The following is a 19,057-nucleotide window of genomic DNA, read 5'->3' as shown; positions in this document are numbered from 1 at the left end:
CCGTTTATCATTTATTTGCACACAGTTTTCGTGTTTTGCAATTATACTGTAATCCTTTCCCTGCATGTTTTACCCGTGCCGTGACTAACCTTGTATATATAATAATAATAATAATTAATTTAATTATTTTTTTTTTTTTTTTTTTAACCTTTCCCTGATGTGTCATTTTATTACAACGTGTTGTTTTGTCTGATATTTCCGTTATTCTTATCGTTGGTTTAACCGTTCATCCGTCATGATTTTAAACAGGTGTTGACAAACTAGACAACGCCCGACTCGGTCTTTATCCTGATGGCAGCGTCAAGCATCAGTGCCCTCCCAACCCCCAGAAAAAGCTCGACAACCTTCCCAAGTTTGCTACCAGAGCTCAGAGGGGTAGGCGAAGAGATAGAAGAGACATGACGGCTATTTCCCAATCAAAACCGGCGGGATCAGCTGTTCTTCCCCTGAGGAGGGGTGGTGGTGTCGGTAAGTCCAAAAGGACCACTTCAACCAGCGACCGTGATCAGTCTAAGAAGCGAAAGACAACTCCCGCTTCTGACCAACAAGAAAATCAGCCAAAAGCTTCCGCTGCCGGGCTCAGCGTTGTGAATTTGGACGAGGATGATGTCGGTGATATCGACCTGTCGTCCTTGCAGCCGCCCCGTTCTGAAGCCGAGAAGGTCATTACTGTTACCAAGGTGACCACTCAGGCTAACATCGGCCTATCTGGAATTAGCGGCCAGAACGCATTTGTTCCTGCCTCTGTGTCGGAGTTCATCGAGGTACCACATGTAAAAATTCCTCAAGAAGTAGCAGATGAGCTCTCGGCCTTTCCAGCTGGTAACACCAGTGAGTCTTGGCGTCCAACGCTAACGGTGAACAGAGGTGAGTCTGTTTATTCTGACGATCCGTTATCTGGGGGCAGCCTTGGCTGGCGAATGCTGAAAGATCTACCCACTCCTGCCGACAGGCCTACTGGCCGTGTTGTGGCTCCTTGTGGTGAGATGATGAACAGCCTACTGAAGGTATGTCAATTCTTTATTTTATTTCTTCTCTTTTCTGGTTTTGCTCGTCCTTTTAGTCATATGCTTATCATGATTTGTTCCTCATAATAATAATAATTTTTTTTTTTTTTTTTTAAAGACCGTCAACTCTGCTGTTGAGGTTGTTCATATGTATAGGCATTATCAGAGGCAGGCAGATAAGGCGGAGCTTATTCTGAAAAAGGCTGATAATGAACGCAAGGCCCATAATGCTGAGATTGAAGGTTATAAGGGCAAGCTAAAGCTGATGGAGGGCAAGGCCGCTGACCGTGACGAGCTATTCAAGAAGCTTGAGGATCAGACTCAGCTAAAGACTCGAATTACTGATCTTGAGCAGCAATTGGAAGCCGAGAAGAGCGGCAGGAAGAGGGCCGAGGATAGCCTTGAACTACTGCGTTCGGAAAAGCCGGCCATAAAGCGTAGAGCTGTCAATCGGTTTTTACGGTCGGACTTGTACCGTAAAAAGTTGGTTGATCGCTATACCGGCGGTTGGGTTGCTGCGCATCGGTGCGTTTGTAAGGCCGAGGAGTGGGACGAGGAGAAATGACAGGTAGTGGAGGATGCGTACGGTTCTGACCGACATCTATCTCCTACTAGCTATGAACAGGAGTATTTTGATGATCCTCCCAGCCTTGCTACAATGAAGAATCTTGACCCTCGCGGCCTTCCTGAAGAGGAATTTGATGACGCCCTACTTGCTACTCCTCCCCATGATGATGGTTTAGGGAAGGAGTCCGAGTCCAAAGAGAACTGAAGTATTTGGGCCGTCATCCATCTGTTTCTGTTTTAACTTAGTTACTGAAGAACTTATGTCTGTATATTTATGTCCGATAAGGGACAAGTATTTTGCTTATCTAACTGTTTTATTAGCACACTTTTTAATTACTATCGGCTGCGTATGATAATCCGTTCTCTTTTGATGACCATGCTTATATTTTTTGTCTGTGATATTTGCGCTTGTGCTCTTGTTAGCTGTCAATTTTGCTTGTTCTAGTTAATTTTGTTTATTATTCATAATACTCATAATACGCTTGCCCCGCAGTTTTACGGGTAAATGCCTTAGCATTTATTTGTGAAACTCAGTATTGTCCTTGAACAATATACTGCCGTGATGGATTTGAAGAGAACAAAAATCCATTATTCCTCTTGAATAAATCCGCTCTTCCCCTTTTTTTTTTGTTGCGACCTTTAGCAGGCTGAGCAACGACAGTGGATCAGACCGTCTATTCAACTCACCTTTAGGTGCATAGTTATCCAACCATCTCGGCACTTGAATGGCTGTTACGGCTAGCTAGGCCGTTTGCAAGTCCATATCGAAAGTGGGCAGATGGTTCTCATTTTTGCTGATTATTTCGCATTTCTTATTAACGGCTCTCCGCCAAAATAAAATTTGCGTACAAAGCAGTCCTTAGAAATAATAAGTACAAAACACATACGGAATAGTTATGCCGACATCTAAGACTACCATTGGTACAAAATACATATCAAATTTAGCTAACTTAGTACAAAATACATAGGATTAAGCATAATACTTTTTTAGGACAGCTGCGTTCCAAACATTTTTCAACTGGGTTCCCTCTAATGTCATAAGACGATAGGAGCCTTGGCGTATTGTTTCGTATATTTGATACGGACCTTCCCATTTGCCGTGAATTTACCATCGGCATTTCCTTTTCCCGTTGCAGCTGTTCTACACAACACCAGGTCTCCATCTTCTAACGGCCTATGGTTGACGCGCTTGTTGTAGGCTTGGCTCATTCTGTTTTTGTAGGCTGCAGACTTAATGGAAGCCGTTAGCCTTACTTCTGGTAAGAAATCTAACTGCTGTCGTAATAGCAAATCATTTTGGTCCTCGCAGAAGTGTTGAATTCGAAATGTCGGTAACCCTACTTCTGCAGGGATGACGGCCTCCGATCCAAACGCCAGATTGAAAGGTGATTCTCCTGTCGTCTCTTTTGTTGTCGTCCTGTTAGCCCATAATATTTCCGGCACCAAGTCTGCCCAAAGGCCTTTGGCGTCGTCAATCTTCTTTTTCAGTGCGGTTAGTATTTGTTTGTTAGCGGCTTCAGCTTGGCCATTGGATTGAGGGTGACAAACTGCGGCATATGCGAACTTCACCTTATATATGCTGAGGAAATTTTTGACCGGATTACAGTCAAATTGCGAGCCGTGATCAAATACCATTGCTATCGGCAACCCAAATTTGGTGAAAATGTTTTTCCAGATAAACTTCTTCACCTCATTAGCAGTTATCTTCGCAACCGGCTCCGCCTCGATCCACTTCGTGAAGTAGTCTATTCCTACTATCAAAAATTTACGGCCTCCCGTTGCCGAAGTAAAAGGTCCGACAATATCCATCCCCCATTGGGCGAATGGGATAGGGTTGAGGATAGGTGTTAAGTCGTTAGGTGGTTGATTTATCACTGGACTAAATTTCTGACACTTGTCACACTTCTTGACGTAGGATAGAGTATCCGAGCTCATTGTCGGCCAATAATACCCTCTTTTCATTGCTTCCAAGGACATTGACCTGCCGCCTGAGTGATTACCGCAATCACCCTCGTGTATTTCTTCTATTAGTCTCGCTGACTCATATGCCGTTAGACATCTACGCAATGGCAGTGAGAAGCCTCTCTTGTACAGCATGCCCCGAAACATAATGAACCAGACGCTATCCTTCTTGATCCTTTGTGCCTCGCTTTTATTTGTCGGAAGTACACCCTGCAACTTATATGCCAGAATGTCATCATACCATTCTCGGCTTTGCGCCACATAATTTACTTCCTTTTGCTCTTTTTCATCTATACTTTTGTGTTCCAGAACCTCAACCATCACTGTGCGTTCTAAGTTAGTAAAACTTGAACTTGCCAATTTTGCCAATGCATCTGCCTGAGTGTTTTGCCCACGTGGTATTAGATTGATCACGAATTGATTAAGTGTTGCTGTCGCATTTCGGAGCTTTTCTAAGTAGGCCATCATTGTCGGCTCACGTGCTTCGTATGTCCCATCAAAATGGCTTGCTACCAACTGCGAATCCGTGGAAAGCTCTACTTTCTTTGCTTCTGCCGCTATGCATAATTGGACCCCGGCCAGTGCTGCTTCATACTCAGCCTCATTATTGGATGCCTTAAAGATGAATCTAATTGCATACTTGAATATATCTCCCTGTGGGGAAGTAAGGATTATACCGGCCCCAGATCCGGTTGCGGCTGAAGAGCCGTCAACGGACACTTTCCAGATGCCGATTTCTTCCTCTTCTTCATTGTACGAGGTCTCGACTATAAAATCCGACAGGGCCTGGGCCTTGATCGACACCCTGGGCTTATAAATCAGCGCGTATTCCGACAACTCAATTGCCCATTTCAGCAGACGGCCAGAGGTTTCCATCTTTTGAAGAGATTTCTCTAATGGTTGATTTGTTAAAATCTCAATGGTGTGTGCATCAAAGTGCGGTCGCAGTTTTCTTGCCGCTATTACGACTGCATATGCGGTTTTTTCTACTAGGGGGTATCGTCGTTCTGCAGCATTTAACACATGGCTTACAAAATATATAGGCATCTGCGTTTTCTTCCGTTCCACTAGTAGTACTGCTGCTACCGTTTTGGGGGATGCCGAGATGTAAAGTTGTAGTGTTTCCCCCGTTTCCGGCCTTGCTATTGTTGGTAATGATCGTAGATGACTCTTAACGGCTTCTAATGCTTTGACCTGCTCTGGTCCCCAAACAAAAGTCTTGTTTTGTCGTAGAACTACGAAAAATGGCAGAGCCTTGTCGGCAGATTTGCTGATAAATCTCGTTAACGCCGCCATTCGGCCCGTTAACTTTTGTATATCTTTAATTGACCTCGGTTGCGGAAGGCTGAGGATAGCTTCTACTTTGTCGGGATTAGCATCTATTCCTCTTTCGCTAACCATAAAGCCCAAGAATTTTCCGGACTTGACTCCATACACACACTTCTCGGGATTCAGCTTCATCCGATATTGTCGTAGAGTATCGAACGTCTCCCTTAAGTCTTTAATATGATCTACAGCTAGACGACTTTTTACAATGGAGTCGTCAACATAAACTTCGACATTTCTTCCTTTTTGGTCGGCGAAAACTTTATCTACAAGTTTTTGGTATGTTGCTCCTGCATTCCTCAACCCGAAAGGCATGGCTTTATAGCAGTAAACTCCGGCATCTGTGATAAATGCCGCTTTGTTTCGGTCCGGCTGATAGAGGCTGACTTGGTGGTATCCAGAAAAGGCATCCATAAAACTTAAAAGTGCATGGCCTGACGTGGAGTCAACCAGTCGATCTATTCTCGGCAATGGATAGCAGTCTTTTGGGCAAGCCTTGTTTAAATCGGTAAAATCAACGCACATTCTCCACTTTCCTGATGGCTTTCTAACCATTACGACATTGGCTAACCATTCCGGATATGTGCACGGCTCTATAAAACCTGCCGCTAACAACTTGTTCACTTCTGCTTGTATCGCTTCAATTTTTTCTGTTGAAAAGTTCCTTTTCTTCTGTCGTACCGGTCTAGCTCGCCTATCAACATTCAACTTGTGCACCATTACATCTGGGTGAATACCTGGCATTTCGTCGGCCGAGAATGCGAAAACATCCGCATTCTCTCTCAAGAGTTCAATTAAGTGGCATTGCATATCGCTATCCATACCGGAGCCTATCTTCACTGTACGATTAGCAACTCCAGGCTGCAATTCGACATCAATTGTTTCTCCTCCCGGCAGCGGTCTCGGCATAGTTATGGGCCTTGTGTCAAAATTCGTCATTGCCAAATCTTGGGTAGAGGGGGATCGCTCTCTTTTTTGATTATGCAAGTTCGCTGGACTTTGTCGGCCAGGTTGCTTTAATGCCGATACGTAGCATTCTCTTGCCGTTGTTTGACTGCCTCGGATACGCTCTGTTTTGCCGAGATTGGACACATAAACCATCGTGAGGTGATATGTTGATACCACTGCTTGCACATCATGAATCAATGGTCTACCAATAATAACGTTGTATGCTGACGGCACGTCTACAATCAGGAATTCTGTCATCACGTCCCGTGCCATCGATCCTTCCCCAATTCTTACTTGCAGTATTATACTTCCCTCGGGTCTGACTGTTGACCCGTTAAAACCGATAACCGGGTACGACACCGGCGTTAGGTACTTTCGACCTATCATCATTGCATCAAACACTCTTGCGAACAAAATGTTTGCCGAGCTGCCCCCGTCTACCAACGCGCGCTTGACGTCGCACCCATTGATTGCCAATATCAACACTAACGGGTCGTCATGAGGAAAAACTATACCCTTTGCATCGTCCTCGGAGAATGATACGCGTGGCATTGTCGCGGGTCGAGGTCGTTCATCTACTCCTAAAGCGTTCACCACATGTTTGAATTCCGACAAGCTTTTCTTTGCACCGCTAACGGAACCCCCATGCACGGGCCCTTCGGTAATTACTTCTATGGTTATCTTACGTCCAGGAGGTGCAGTACCTTGCCGATAAGAATCGGCATGGCCTGGACGATAGGTGTCATCTTGTGTTGACAGGTCTCCTTGTTTCCGATATTCGGTTTGTCGGGCCAATGGTGCTGATTGTCGGCTGGTTCCCCCCTGAGACCGGTATTGGGAGAGGTGTCCCTTTCTAATAAGGTCTTCAATGTTTTCTTTCAACTGGATACATTCTTCGGTATAATGGCCGACATCTTTGTGGAACATGCAATATTTCTTTATATCTCGGCCCTTCGTTATCATTGGTGCCGGCCGGGTCCAATCTTCCTTGTGCTGATTTATTGAATAAATAGCGGCCCTTGGTGTGTTCAGTTGAGTATAATTATTGTACCGTCCCAGACCTCTGGCAGGTCTGTTCGCTTTTTGTGGGTTCTGCCTTCTAACCCCTTCCACCGGGGTTTCTACTGGTACATACGTGTTTTGTCGCCGAGACGAGTCTGCCGAGACCGTCTGGTTGCCTGCTTTCAGAAGTTCTTCGCTCTTGATATATTCATGAGCTTTGCTGAATGCGATCCCCAGGTTGGGGAAGGATTTCCGCGCCATGTATCTCTTAAAATCACTGTCGGCTAGACCACTCATCAAAGACATGACGGCTATCTCTTGCTGTAATTTTGGAATGGTATTAGCTTCATTATTGAAACGCCGAACGAAATCTCTCAGTGATTCGTCCCTTCTTTGTCTGATAGACATGAGTTCCCCTGAGGTTCTCTGTCTTGCACTGTTGCTCACATACTGACTTGTGAACATCTCAACAAGGGTCTCAAAACAGTCGATAGACCCGGGTGGGAGATTAGTGAACCAATCTGAGGCAGCCCCTACCAGCGTTGTAGGGAAAACCTTGCACCATACCGCGTCAGTATCGGTATATAGCAGCATATGGCTTTCAAAGGCCGCTACATACCTCTTTGGATCACCCTTGCCGTCATAGGTACACGCCGGCATTTTTATTTTTTCCATTTGTTGATCAAGGACCCCTTGCGTAAAGGGAGACGTTTTTAGTCGAATGATGGCCCTGGCTAAGTGCCTCGGCGGCCCGCTACTGGCCTCCTGTCGGTATGATTCTGATTCCTCCCTTTGCGCAGTTCTTGTGACCTGTCGTTCAGAGGGCATCACCACTTCACGCGGTGGTGGTTGTGGCTGAGGCTGCTGTTCGGCCTGATTGAACCGATCTTCAAGGTTGATAATTACGGGCGGTGTCGGCCTTCTTTGTGGTTCTCTCGTGGCCGCAATCCCGGCCTCTTTCCTTTTTCGGGACATTGCCTGCATGACTTTGGCCGTTATCTCTAGCTCTTCCGGAGTGAACTCTCCCCAGGGATCCGGGATAGCCTGGGTTCTTTCCGGTGTTAGCGGTACGTTTACCGTATCCTTATAAAGAAGGTGGGTTTCATCCTCCACCGTTATTTCCGGTATAGTGTTTACGGCCCTGTTGCCAGCAGTTGCCAGGATGCCGCTATCAAAATTCCGGTTTTCTGATTCTGGGATGGGTGTAGTTTCGGTATTTCCTTCCATGACTGTGGGAGGTCTTTTTTGGACGATAGAAGTTATTACCCCCTCCTTCTAGCGCCAATTGTTCCGGGTGAGTTCCGATACCGAGATGTCTTGGGGTTGGTAAAGGTTTACCGTCCAATTTGATACCTGCACAGTCAGCACAGATAATCTAGCCCGGGGGTTATCCAGGAATAACCGCTCCGATGCTAAAGTTAGTAATCTGAGGAGGAAGGTTTGAAGAGAGAGAAAAAGTGTAGAGAGAGAGATTAAGAGATTGTACCTCCAATATGAAAATGTGGCTGGGTATATATAGGGGGATAACCAAGTAGGTGCCACATATCCCTATAGGTGGCGCACCGACCTTATAGGTGGCGCACCGACCTGTAGGTGGCAGGTGCCTGCGTGGTTTTAAGCTGCTCTCCACGTGGCCGAGAAACCGGCTATTGTGGATGCTAAGCTAGTTTGCTAATTGTACATATAATTTGTAACATTAAGGTGTTTATCGGCCAAACGGCTATGTTGTCGGTATTATCCCATACAATTTTGGTGAAGTTCTAGAAGATATTTTTCAAGGGTTTGATTCTGATTTAGAGGAGGAAGATGTGCAGGAAGAAGATTTTGTTAATGGGCTTTTTAATGTTAATGGTTATGGTGATGATTTTGAGTACGAATTGAAATCCGTTAATGATGATTTCGTGGGAGGGTTTGTGGTGGTTAAGTGGCGACACAGGGGGTAGGGGAGCCGACGAGGGGAATTGGTGGTTTTGGGCGTGACGGGGGTGGGGGCAGAGGGCAGTGAGGGGTGTGGCGCACTGGGGCACGGAGGTTGGCTGGTGGCGGTGGTTTTTCTTAATTATATTATATTTACTCTTTTTTTTTTTTTTTGGAAAGAATTAGTTATATTTACTTAGTTAAATGTTGTTTTTTAGCTAATAATTTATTTTAAGTGTTAATTAGTATTTTTGACCAATCACGTGGTGACACGTATAAGTTAATTATTTTTTAAAAAAATTTTCCTATTCAGCCGGTTAGAGCATTGCCACCAATGGGGAGAAAAATGCCCATGGGTAGTTTTTGGGGTCTAAATAAAAAAAATTACTCCCCATCAATGGTCTAAATTAAAAATGCCCATGGGCAAATCAATTTTTGATCAAAGTTTGGGCAAAATTAAAAAAGTGACCAAGAATAAGTGGGCCCCACGTGCTAGCTGCATTTAAATTTTTTTTTGCTAAGCTTACCTCAAAACGCAGCGTTTTGAGGAAGCGTCTGCTTTGCTTCACCTCAAAAACGCTGCGTTTTGAGGGTAGGAAAAGCAAAAAAAAATATAAGTGCAGCCCTGACAGGCGCGTCAGCACGGCCAATCAGATGCTGACACGCGTCCTGTCAGGCGAGTTGGACCAATCAGGAAATTCCTGATTATTGCAACGGTAACAATTTTGTAACGGGTATTTTGTGCTTATAAAATTAAAAAAAAAAAAAAAAAAAATTTACCAACGGCTAGAAAAAAAAATTCTCTACAAATAGAGACCCATTTTGCCTATATTTTCATATTTCCAAAATTCACATAAATTTGTTGTATTTACATTTTCTCTCAATTTCTCCCTCATAATTAGTCATCCTTTTAATATTAGTATTATAATTAGTCATCCTCATAATTTCTCCCTCATAACGAGCCTTTCGAATTTGACGTTGGCCGACCACCAAACGTTGATTTTGACGCGTATATTCAAAGAAGAATTACCCTGCGTGATAGCCAAACCCATTTTTCTTTGAAAGATGATTTAGTTGAGCATATTTGGCAAAAATACGGTCGTAATGAATAAATAGTTTTGTAATCGTTAATTTATTTGGTTTGTATGATTGGTGTACGATCATTATGTTCCAATGTTGTAATCGTTAATGTTGTACTAATGAAAAATGAAATTTCGCATAAAATAATGACACAAATAATTAATATTGTACTCATAAATAATTTAATCAATAAAAAAATTTAGTTAAGAATAAATATTATTATTTTATTAAAAAATACATTTTGCATAAATTAATATTAAAAATAATTAATATTGTACTACTCTCATAAATAAATTAATTAATACAAAATTTTGTTAACAATAATATTAAGAAATACTAAATTACAAGTTTAATGATGTGTAGGAGAGATAAATATTGGTGGGGTATAGGATTAAAAATAGGAGAGAGAATGGTGGGGATTATAATTTTTGACCATTGGTGTAGAATAAAAATGACCAAGAAAATGTCCATGGAGAGGAGGAGTGAGAAAGTGGTTAAAGAGAGATTGGGCAACCAAAAAAATGCCCATTAGTGGCAATGCTCTTATAGGTCACCTAGAACTATCAGGAGAAAATTCACATTAAATTTCGGATTATTAAAAAATAATCCAAAGTTAGAATTCTCATCACCTGTCCTCATGTTTCTCTAACATCCAAAAAAAAAAAAAAAAAAAAAAAAACGGGTTGGGCTAACCCACTCCCAACGGTTTGAGTGCAAAACCTTAACTCCTTTTTGAACTCGAAGTCTCGAACACTCCAAAACCTTCTCACTCGCCGGCATTCAGCACAAAAACAAGCTAAACCAAAAATGGTGGAAATCAAAAGCTACAATGATTTCCTGCAAGTTCATAGCATGCTATTAGCCGCAACTGGGTTGCCGCAATCGCTTTATCCTCAACTCTTTCGCAAGCTTTCTTCTGAAACTTTTGACGCCGGTGACTTCTTTCAGATTGAGCCTTCTGATGATGGTCGCCAAAGAAAGCTTATTCAAACCTCTGATTTCATGCCCAAAAACTCCAATGTCTTTCTTGTTGATCATGCTTGGACTTTCCGCCTTTCTGATGCCCCTAAACAGGTCTTTTTCTATCTTCCTCTGTCTCAATTTCTCTGTTTAAATATGGATAATTATGGGTTTTTTGTTTAGTTCTTTTTATTTGGTGTAAATAGTGCACCAAGGGCAATGATGTAGACGATATTCGATCCCGTAGTTGTAGAGTATTTGTTAACTAGTGAGCATTATTGGGTAAGTGGTTTTTTTTAGAGACATGGGAATTGGTGATTGTTAGTGTAATTTAATTTGATTATAGATATTGGGTTGTTGCAATTTTTTTTTTTTTTTTTTTTTTTTTTTTTTTTTTTTTTTTGTAATCAGAAATTGGGTTTTGGTTTTGAGGAAATGGGGTTGTCAATAAGAATTTAGTTTTGTAATTAAGTGGAAGGATTGATTTTTTGGCAGGAATTTGACAAATTTCCAATTTTTTGGAAGTTGCATGAATTTGTTCTTCTGTGGTTTAAAAATTAAGAGGTTACTTTCAAGAATTTATATGATTATATTGGTGTTAGATTGAAATGAACAAAATTAAGCGCTGAGATGATATTGGGTTGATCAGTTTCTCCTATGATCTGTTAGGGGCAGTCTTTGCTCTACCTATGTTTTGCTTGGCAATCTTGTGTTTACTGAACATGTTAGCAAGAATGAAAACGGCTTGTTCGTACTTTGTATACTTGTATTATGTTTAGTTAGCTTGTTTTCAACCTGTCAACCAATTGGTGTTTTGCAGTTGAGCTTTCTTTGACAAGTAAATACTAATAAGCATCGGAAGCTCGACATGTAAAGCCCATTTGTAGCCATTATGGGCCTGTCATAGTCCTTGTATTTGTGCACACTTTTAAGAGTAATGAACTAAGACCATGCTCTCTTCATCTGATATTTGCTGAGCTTAAATTAATAATAATTTTTTTTTTTTTTTTTTTTTTTTTTTTTTTTTTAATCTGAATATTTTCTTAAGGTGTAGAGAATAAATCTAACTCTTGAACTTTCTACAGGTGTTTATAGTGTTTCAGATAATTTGTAAAACTTGTTAAAGATGTAAACGATTGAGTTTATTACAAATTTCAAGCCATTTAAATCATAATATGAGATTCTTAAAACATGATTTGTATCAATAATTACATATCTAGTTTTGTCCGATGGATCAATATGTGAGCATGTTTGAATCTCCTAGCTGCTAGAAACAAGAAACTTTTCTTCTTATATAAAAATTATCCTAAAATAATTTTTCATTGTATTTATTTTGGGTAAATAAAAGGCACGCACACTATTTTCATGTTTAAGAATAATTTTTTTTCATTGTTGCTTGTACTAGTGAACTCTAATGAAGATCAGATGCACGTACATGGTGTGTAACACATATTTACTAACGTTGTTTCATATTATGTGCAACAAAGGAGTTTGCACGAACTCCTAGGCAGGATTTGTTTGTGAGTGTTGAATGGAGAGAGAAAGATAGTTATGCATGTGATGAAGAGAGATATAAAGAGAAATTATGACTTAAAAAGGAAAGAAAACATTTGTTGTACATAGTGTGTCGCAACTATTTTTGTAAATGTTGCAAATAATATGAAAGGGAGATAGTATATCATTTGAACTTGATTGTTTATATTGCATTTTGGTTGTTGCAGCTTGAGGAAGTGCCAGCTTTGGTTGAAAGAATGGCTTCTTTGATGTGTGTTGATGCTGATTGCCATGAAGACGGTGGAGATGGCAATGAAGATTTGGATGATAAAGATGGGAAAATGACTGCAGAAGAAATATTGGAAATAGAAATTTGTAAAGCAAAAGAGTTGGGTAATGACGGGGTTCAGTGGCTGGAGCTAGAGGAGCTCAATATAGACGATGCCAATCTTTTGGCCTTGGATTTACCTACTAAATGTCCGGTTGTGCTTGCACTTCTACCTCTATATCTTTATGTACCTTTTTGATTAACTGTCCTCAAATTATGCTTTGTTAGCTTCTAATAGACTATCTTTGTTACTGATGCAGAATCTAGTTGCTCTTAGTCTACTTGGGAACAAGATAGAAAAGGTGGAAACTGTTCTGGAAGAAATTTCAAAATCGAAAAATCTACGTGCCCTCTGGCTGAATGATAACCCTGTTCTGAAGAATTGGTGAGTTTATATATTACTCCCATTGGTTGAATATAGATGTTTGCAAGGACTTTTCTCAAAAAAAAAAAAAAAAAAAATCAAGTTACTATCCCTTTCTGAAAGTAGAAATAGATAAAGATAATAGTTGATGTTAATAAGTGATTAGTATTAGAGCAAAGTTGGAGTTTTGTCACTCGTTTGGAACATTGAATAAGACTTTAAGATAAAAGTACAACACTTAATTTCTCCGGTGGGAGTCTAATTTTAGTTAGTTCATTACCAAACTTTCTGTTGCTACAATTACTTCATTTAATATGAGATTTGGTGTACCAGTGCTAGCAACATGGAGGAAGCTGTTCTTCAGGCATTCCCAAACTTAGAGATTTTCAATTCACACTTTACATGTAATTATGGTGAGTGGGCATTAGGATTCTGTGGAGAAATTTATGGGAAGGATAACCCTGGGAATGACGGTGAAGAACAACTGCAGAACATTACCTCTTTGGACCTTTCAGATAGATGCATCCACTATCTAAACAATAAGGTTGTAGTAGTTTTTAATTGAATGTTTTTTTTTTTCAATAGCTATTTGTAGAATTTTCTATTCTATGTAATCATCATCATTATTATCTGTATATCTATCATAGGGTTGATAGTTGATACTACAATTTTTATACACAAATATTGTGTATGCTTTAAGTAATCATACACAATTGCATTGGTTTATTTCTCTAATACCTAATCTATTGTTTTCCATTGTTCAGGCATTCTCACCTTTAAAACTTCCTCATCTTTCACACTTGAATATTCGGGGAAATCCAATAGAAGAAAATTCTGTCCCTGAGTTGCTGGAAATCTTGAAGAAGTTTCCTTCACTTAATTCTCTGGAGGTAAACCATCCTCTCAAAAAGTTTTGCAGACTACATTGATGCTCTGCTGGATTCTTGAATGTAATAAAGCCATAAAGGTGTTTTTCAGGTTGACATACCAGGCCCCCTTGGAGAAAGTGCACTAGAGATTCTCGATTCTCTTCCTAATATCTTATTACTGAATGGTACCAAAGCAACAAAGATCTTTGATATGGATAAGCATGTGGTCGACTCAGTGTTGCAGCCACGGCTTCCTGAGTGGAAACCTGATGACCCCCTTGCAGATCGTGTACTCAATGCTATGTGGTTGTATTTAATGACTTACAGACTAGCAGACGAGGAAAAGATTGATGAAACCTCTGTATGGTAGGCTACTACCCTCTTCTGTTCAAAATTTGTTTATTTCATATAGTATTATTTTATTGTCTTCACTGCTGAGAGTGCTGACTGCCTTAAAGAGCTACTCAGTAAGAGCGCTATCTATTCCTGTGAAGTGCCTGGTGCATAGAGCGTAGAAGTCAGTGCCTGACCTACAAAATCTGTTAAAATGGTTTAGGTAAAAACACAAATGCTATATGGATACCAGAATCTAGGTTGCTTTTGATCTTTGTACTTTTGGCAAAATTATTTCCTAGTTAATTAGTTATGATGCATTACCCGTTAACTTGCTCCCTCCTGGTGTGGGATGTTGGGAGTTGCTATACCAACAACCAATTCTGTTTGGTATATGCAATTTGTTAGATGCCTTTTCCTGCCACTAGGACTTGCTATACTCGTGCATGAGCACAAACCTTACCTTTATGCAAGACTTTCACTTAGCCTGTGTATGCTTACTAAGGCCCTGTTTTATTCATCTAATTTCAAGACCTTGTTGCTTATTTTCAGACTAGACCAGAATATATCAGAACCAAAAACTTTCTAACAAAAGAGCACAGTACTAATTTATGACTATATAAAATAAAAATCTTCATAATGTGTATTATAATATCTATTCTTAAAATTATGTTCAAACCATGTCACTTAAAAAAATGAATTTAAATTAGATTAGAAAAAAATAAGTTCAGATTAGATCAGAAAAATTATCGGATCAGAATATCAGGTCATATTAGTTATATTCAGCTTTCTCATGCACTCTGTAGGAAGTGACTAATTGTCTCTGAATTTTTCTTTTAGGTATGTGATGGATGAACTGGGTTCAGCTCTGCGACACAGTGATGTGCCAAATTTTCAAGTTGCACCTTTTCTATACATGCGTGATGGGAATTTATCATCAGCTGTCAGGTTTTTTTCCTAAGAATATTTCTTTATGATCCTCTTAAATACGAAGTATATATGGAGACATGGAGTATTTATTACTTTGTTTAAGAATAGTTTTAGCGTTACTCTTTTGAAGGTCAAACTTAAAAAACTTATTAATTGTAGTCTATTTTGTGTGTGTTTATTTTTTTTTAAATTTTGTTTTAAATTTATACCAATACACAAACTGTCAATATAATACATTGGCGACCGTGAAAAAAAATATGGTGCAACTATTTTGAAAGAGGAAGCAATTATGTTGCCTTAGAAGGTCATTTTGAATCCTTTTCACCAGCTGTGGAGAAGCATAAACTAAACATGCCTTTAGAGTTTAGACAAACTTTTACTTTCTTGATTTGTTCTCTGTTCTCCATTCATGTTACCGCCTCTAATCCAACTCTCAATTCTCAGCTTCTCTATTTTGTGGCCAATCCAAGATGTTGAGAAAGGAGATGAGTGCACACGTGACTTTCTGTTAGGTATAGGAGAGGATAAACAACGGTCTGCAAGACTGACTGCTTGGTTCCACACACCAAAGAATTATTTCATCAAAGTATGTTTAAGTATGGGTTTGGTGAATTAGGTGCTGTATGAAATTGCAAATTTGTTAATATATTCATTTGGCCAGGGATATGAGAAGCATCATCAAAAGTTGCAATCGAAACGCTTTACACCGCCTTCTATGGGATCACTGAAACCTTCAAGTCTGCTCTGTAATCAAAAACCTTTACGAGTATATACTGATATACCCCATGTACAGGAGTTTTTGTCTCGTCCTGAATTTGCAATCAGTAAGTGTTGCCTTTTCCATATAGTTTATTCTTGTATCTCTATTTCAAAATTTCCTTGGAAAATATCTGTCCCATTACAAATGATTTTGAGATGTGTGTCAAATTGGATTCTGGTATTATAAATTTGATGCCAGTGATGTTCATTATAATCCTCATGGTTGATGTCTTTAGGTCATTTTAATTTTATTTGGCAAACTTTGAGGTCAGTCAGCTCTCAGCTTGGTGTTTCGTAGTAGCTGCTGGCGGCCCGGCGCTGTCTTCTTTTGCTTGCATCTTAGCTCCTACAATTTGTTCCTTGTGTATACTTTGACTGGCTATTAGATTCAAGTGTTAAATTGACTAATATATCATATTTTGTTTAAATTGTAAAAGACCTTACTTAGCTGCTAGAAAATCACCTACAATTGTTGTTTTATGAGTATGTTAATTATATATGGTACAACGAGGCCCTTGAACAACTAAAAAATATTAGTGATTTTGTTTTCCCATGCATCCAGGTTGCAGTTGCCACACCGTACAAGTGTGCAAGTGCTTGGTATAAAATATCTTTTTGCATAGTGTGCATCTGTTTTTTAAATTAAGATTTTTGTGTAACATGCAGCTAGTGAACCAAAGGAAGCAGAAATTCTGTGGACCAGCATGCAGGTGGATGAGGAGACTAAAAAGGCTGTTGGAATAAGAGACGATCAGTACATAAACCAATTTCCTCATGAAGCCTGTCTTGTTATGAAACATCATTTGGCTGAAACTATGCAAGAGGTCAGATTTTTTTTTTTTCATCTTCTTTACTTAGCGAATTTTTGTTCTGTAGTAATCTCTCTGTCCTTCAAAAAATTTTACATTTGAGTTTGGCACAGATAAAATATTTGAGATGAAATGATGGGGAAAGAGGAAAACTTTACTTACATTGGAAGTGTAAATTTTAATTGGGACAACTCATTAAAAAAATGCACTATTTTGGTTAAGAGACTGTTGCACTAGCTTTCTAATCCAAATATTCGATATACAAATTTTTACATCTAATTCAATATTCAATCTCTGCTTGTGGCTGTCAAATCTCTGAAAGTTATCCATAGTATATGCTTCAGCATTAGCTTTCATCTTATCTGACAGGCACATGGAACTCCTGAGTGGTTGCAGCCTACATATGATCTAGAAAGTCATTTGACCGAGCTAATTGGAGATTACTATGTACGTGAAAGAGAAGGTCTTGATAATTTATGGATACTGAAACCTTGGAATATGGCTCGAACTATAGATACGACAATCACGAGTAATTTATCTGCAATAATTCGTCTAATGGAGACTGGTCCAAAAATATGCCAGAAGTATATTGAACGTCCATCTTTGTTCAGAGGGAAGAAGTTCGATCTTCGCTACATTGTTCTTGTTCGTAGTATTAATCCTCTGGATATATTCCTTGCTGATGTCTTTTGGGTATGCTCCTTGGAAATCTTTGGATGAATATTCTCAAGCAACTGTATTACATGAAACATGATGGTAGGTGTTTTCAATTTGTTTATCAGCATCTCATTCTTGCTTTGGCTTTTCCCAGGTAAGGCTATCAAATAATGCATATTCTTTGGATAAGCGAAGCTTATACGAGTATGAGACCCATTTTACAGTTATGGTATGTTCTGATGACAACCCTTTTCTGTTAATTTTCTTTGGCTTGAAAGAGTGAAGTACAAGACCTGAGAAAGTTAAAGTAAATTGAAAAAAAAGGCTTCTAATTTGTATTAATTGCATTGAGAAAGTCTTAATTGTTGTATCATTGTTGCAGAACTATCGCGGGGTATTAAATCATTTACAAACACGAGAGTTTGTGAAAGAATTTGAGCAGGAGCACCAAGGTCTGTGGTCCTAGCCATATCCGCCATATCCATACTGGCTTTGCCTTTCTTATAAGTGAGATCTCAGCTATAGTATTTTCCCATTGAGCCAACTTTAATCTAAAAATATTTTTATTTATCGCAGTAAAATGGTCAGATATCCATCAAAGAATTAGAAATATGATTCGGTCTGTCTTTGAGGCAGCAGTTGCTGTGCATCCAGAGATGCACAGTCCAAAATCCAGGGCAATTTATGGTGTAGATGTCATGCTTGATTCTTCTTTCTGTCCTAAGCTATTGGAGGTATGTAGAACAGTGGTCATTGACAATTTGCTTGTTTTCTTCTAATCAATGTTTATGATTTAGCAAATATCTCCACTTTCGTATATTAATTCAGTATGCTTGAGGAAAATTTTTCAAGAATGTCCAAGTGCACAATGTTGAATCAATAGGATCTTGTTACTAGTTCTACATGGTTTTTTACTTTACTAATACCAATACATCAGTTTTTCATCTGTAGAAGAAATAGCTGTTGTAGTGGAAATTATGACATTCACAAAATATTTTCATAGTTGAATTTGAAGAACTCTTATAGTTAATTCCCATTTTTTGCAGGTGACCTATTGCCCTGACTGCTCAAGAGCGTGCACATACGACATGGAGCCCGTGTTTGGTGAGGGAGCAGAATTTAAGGGTCGTGACTTCTTCAACAATGTGTTTGGTTGTCTCTTTTTGAATGAAACAACCAATGTAACACCATTATTATGAGGTTTTCGGACTGAACTACATAATAGAATAATAGTTGGCCACTGAATTTTGTAGCTTGTATGTTGTACCTGATTGCTCTTGGGATATTAAGAGGACTTCAAAAGCGTATTTTACTATTTTTGTTTTGGTTCATGATTTCTGGAAAGCATACTCAAAGTCTCAAATGAGAACCATATTTCATCCTTTTCTAATTTCTATGATCTGGGTCATTATAACCTCTAGAAGTCTTATTCAGATGAAAGCATAACATGTACGGAGTAAAATATAATCTCTTCTTGGGTGGTGACCTTGTAAACTGTGAGGGTATAAAATGTAGAATCCCTACTTACAATTGATGTTTTGTAATGGCACTCTCTGTTCTCCCTAATTCCAAGCACTCTTCGGACAATCATTAGCAATTGATGTTATACATTGCTAATGATTGTCGGAAGAGTACATGTTTTGTAGTACTTTCTCCATTTCTTTTTAATTGCAACACTTTCCTATTTTGGAAATTGTTAATTAGTTGCAATATTTTTCATTTTTTACATTTCTTTCTCTCTATCT

General features: G+C 39.4%; 1 protein-coding gene across 1 annotated transcript; it reads left to right on the top strand.

Moving 5' to 3' along the window:
- Window positions 1-10,544: 10,544 nt before the first annotated feature.
- On the top strand, window positions 10,545-18,782 carry LOC145578823 (uncharacterized). Its single transcript, XM_081636123.1, has 15 exons — window positions 10,545-10,883; window positions 12,491-12,745; window positions 12,852-12,976; window positions 13,289-13,499; window positions 13,720-13,845; window positions 13,934-14,190; window positions 14,998-15,105; window positions 15,532-15,673; window positions 15,749-15,911; window positions 16,513-16,670; window positions 17,025-17,348; window positions 17,467-17,541; window positions 17,695-17,764; window positions 17,889-18,046; window positions 18,359-18,782. Exons 1-15 carry the CDS (start codon window positions 10,617-10,619, stop codon window positions 18,509-18,511), a joined length of 2,592 nt encoding a protein of 863 aa, XP_081492249.1. The 5' UTR covers window positions 10,545-10,616; the 3' UTR covers window positions 18,512-18,782.
- Window positions 18,783-19,057: the final 275 nt, after the last annotated feature.

The sequence above is a fragment of the Chenopodium album genome, chromosome 14 (assembly GCF_948465745.1).
Source record: "Chenopodium album chromosome 14, dcCheAlbu1.1, whole genome shotgun sequence".
In the NCBI taxonomy this organism is placed as follows: Eukaryota; Viridiplantae; Streptophyta; class Magnoliopsida; order Caryophyllales; family Amaranthaceae; genus Chenopodium; species Chenopodium album.
This window is presented reverse-complemented; position numbering and strand designations above follow the sequence as displayed.

What these genes read in the sequence shown, in the direction of transcription:
- LOC145578823 (XM_081636123.1), top strand. Translation starts at nt 10,617, where the DNA reads ATGGTGGAAATCAAAAGCTACAATGATTTCCTGCAAGTTCATAGCATG. An exon ending in AACCCTGTTCTGAAGAATTG is followed by an intron (nt 12,977 to 13,288) that starts GTGAGTTTATAT and finishes TTGGTGTACCAG; the next exon opens with TGCTAGCAACATGGAGGAAG. An exon ending in TCGTCCTGAATTTGCAATCA is followed by an intron (nt 15,912 to 16,512) that starts GTAAGTGTTGCC and finishes TGTAACATGCAG; the next exon opens with CTAGTGAACCAAAGGAAGCA.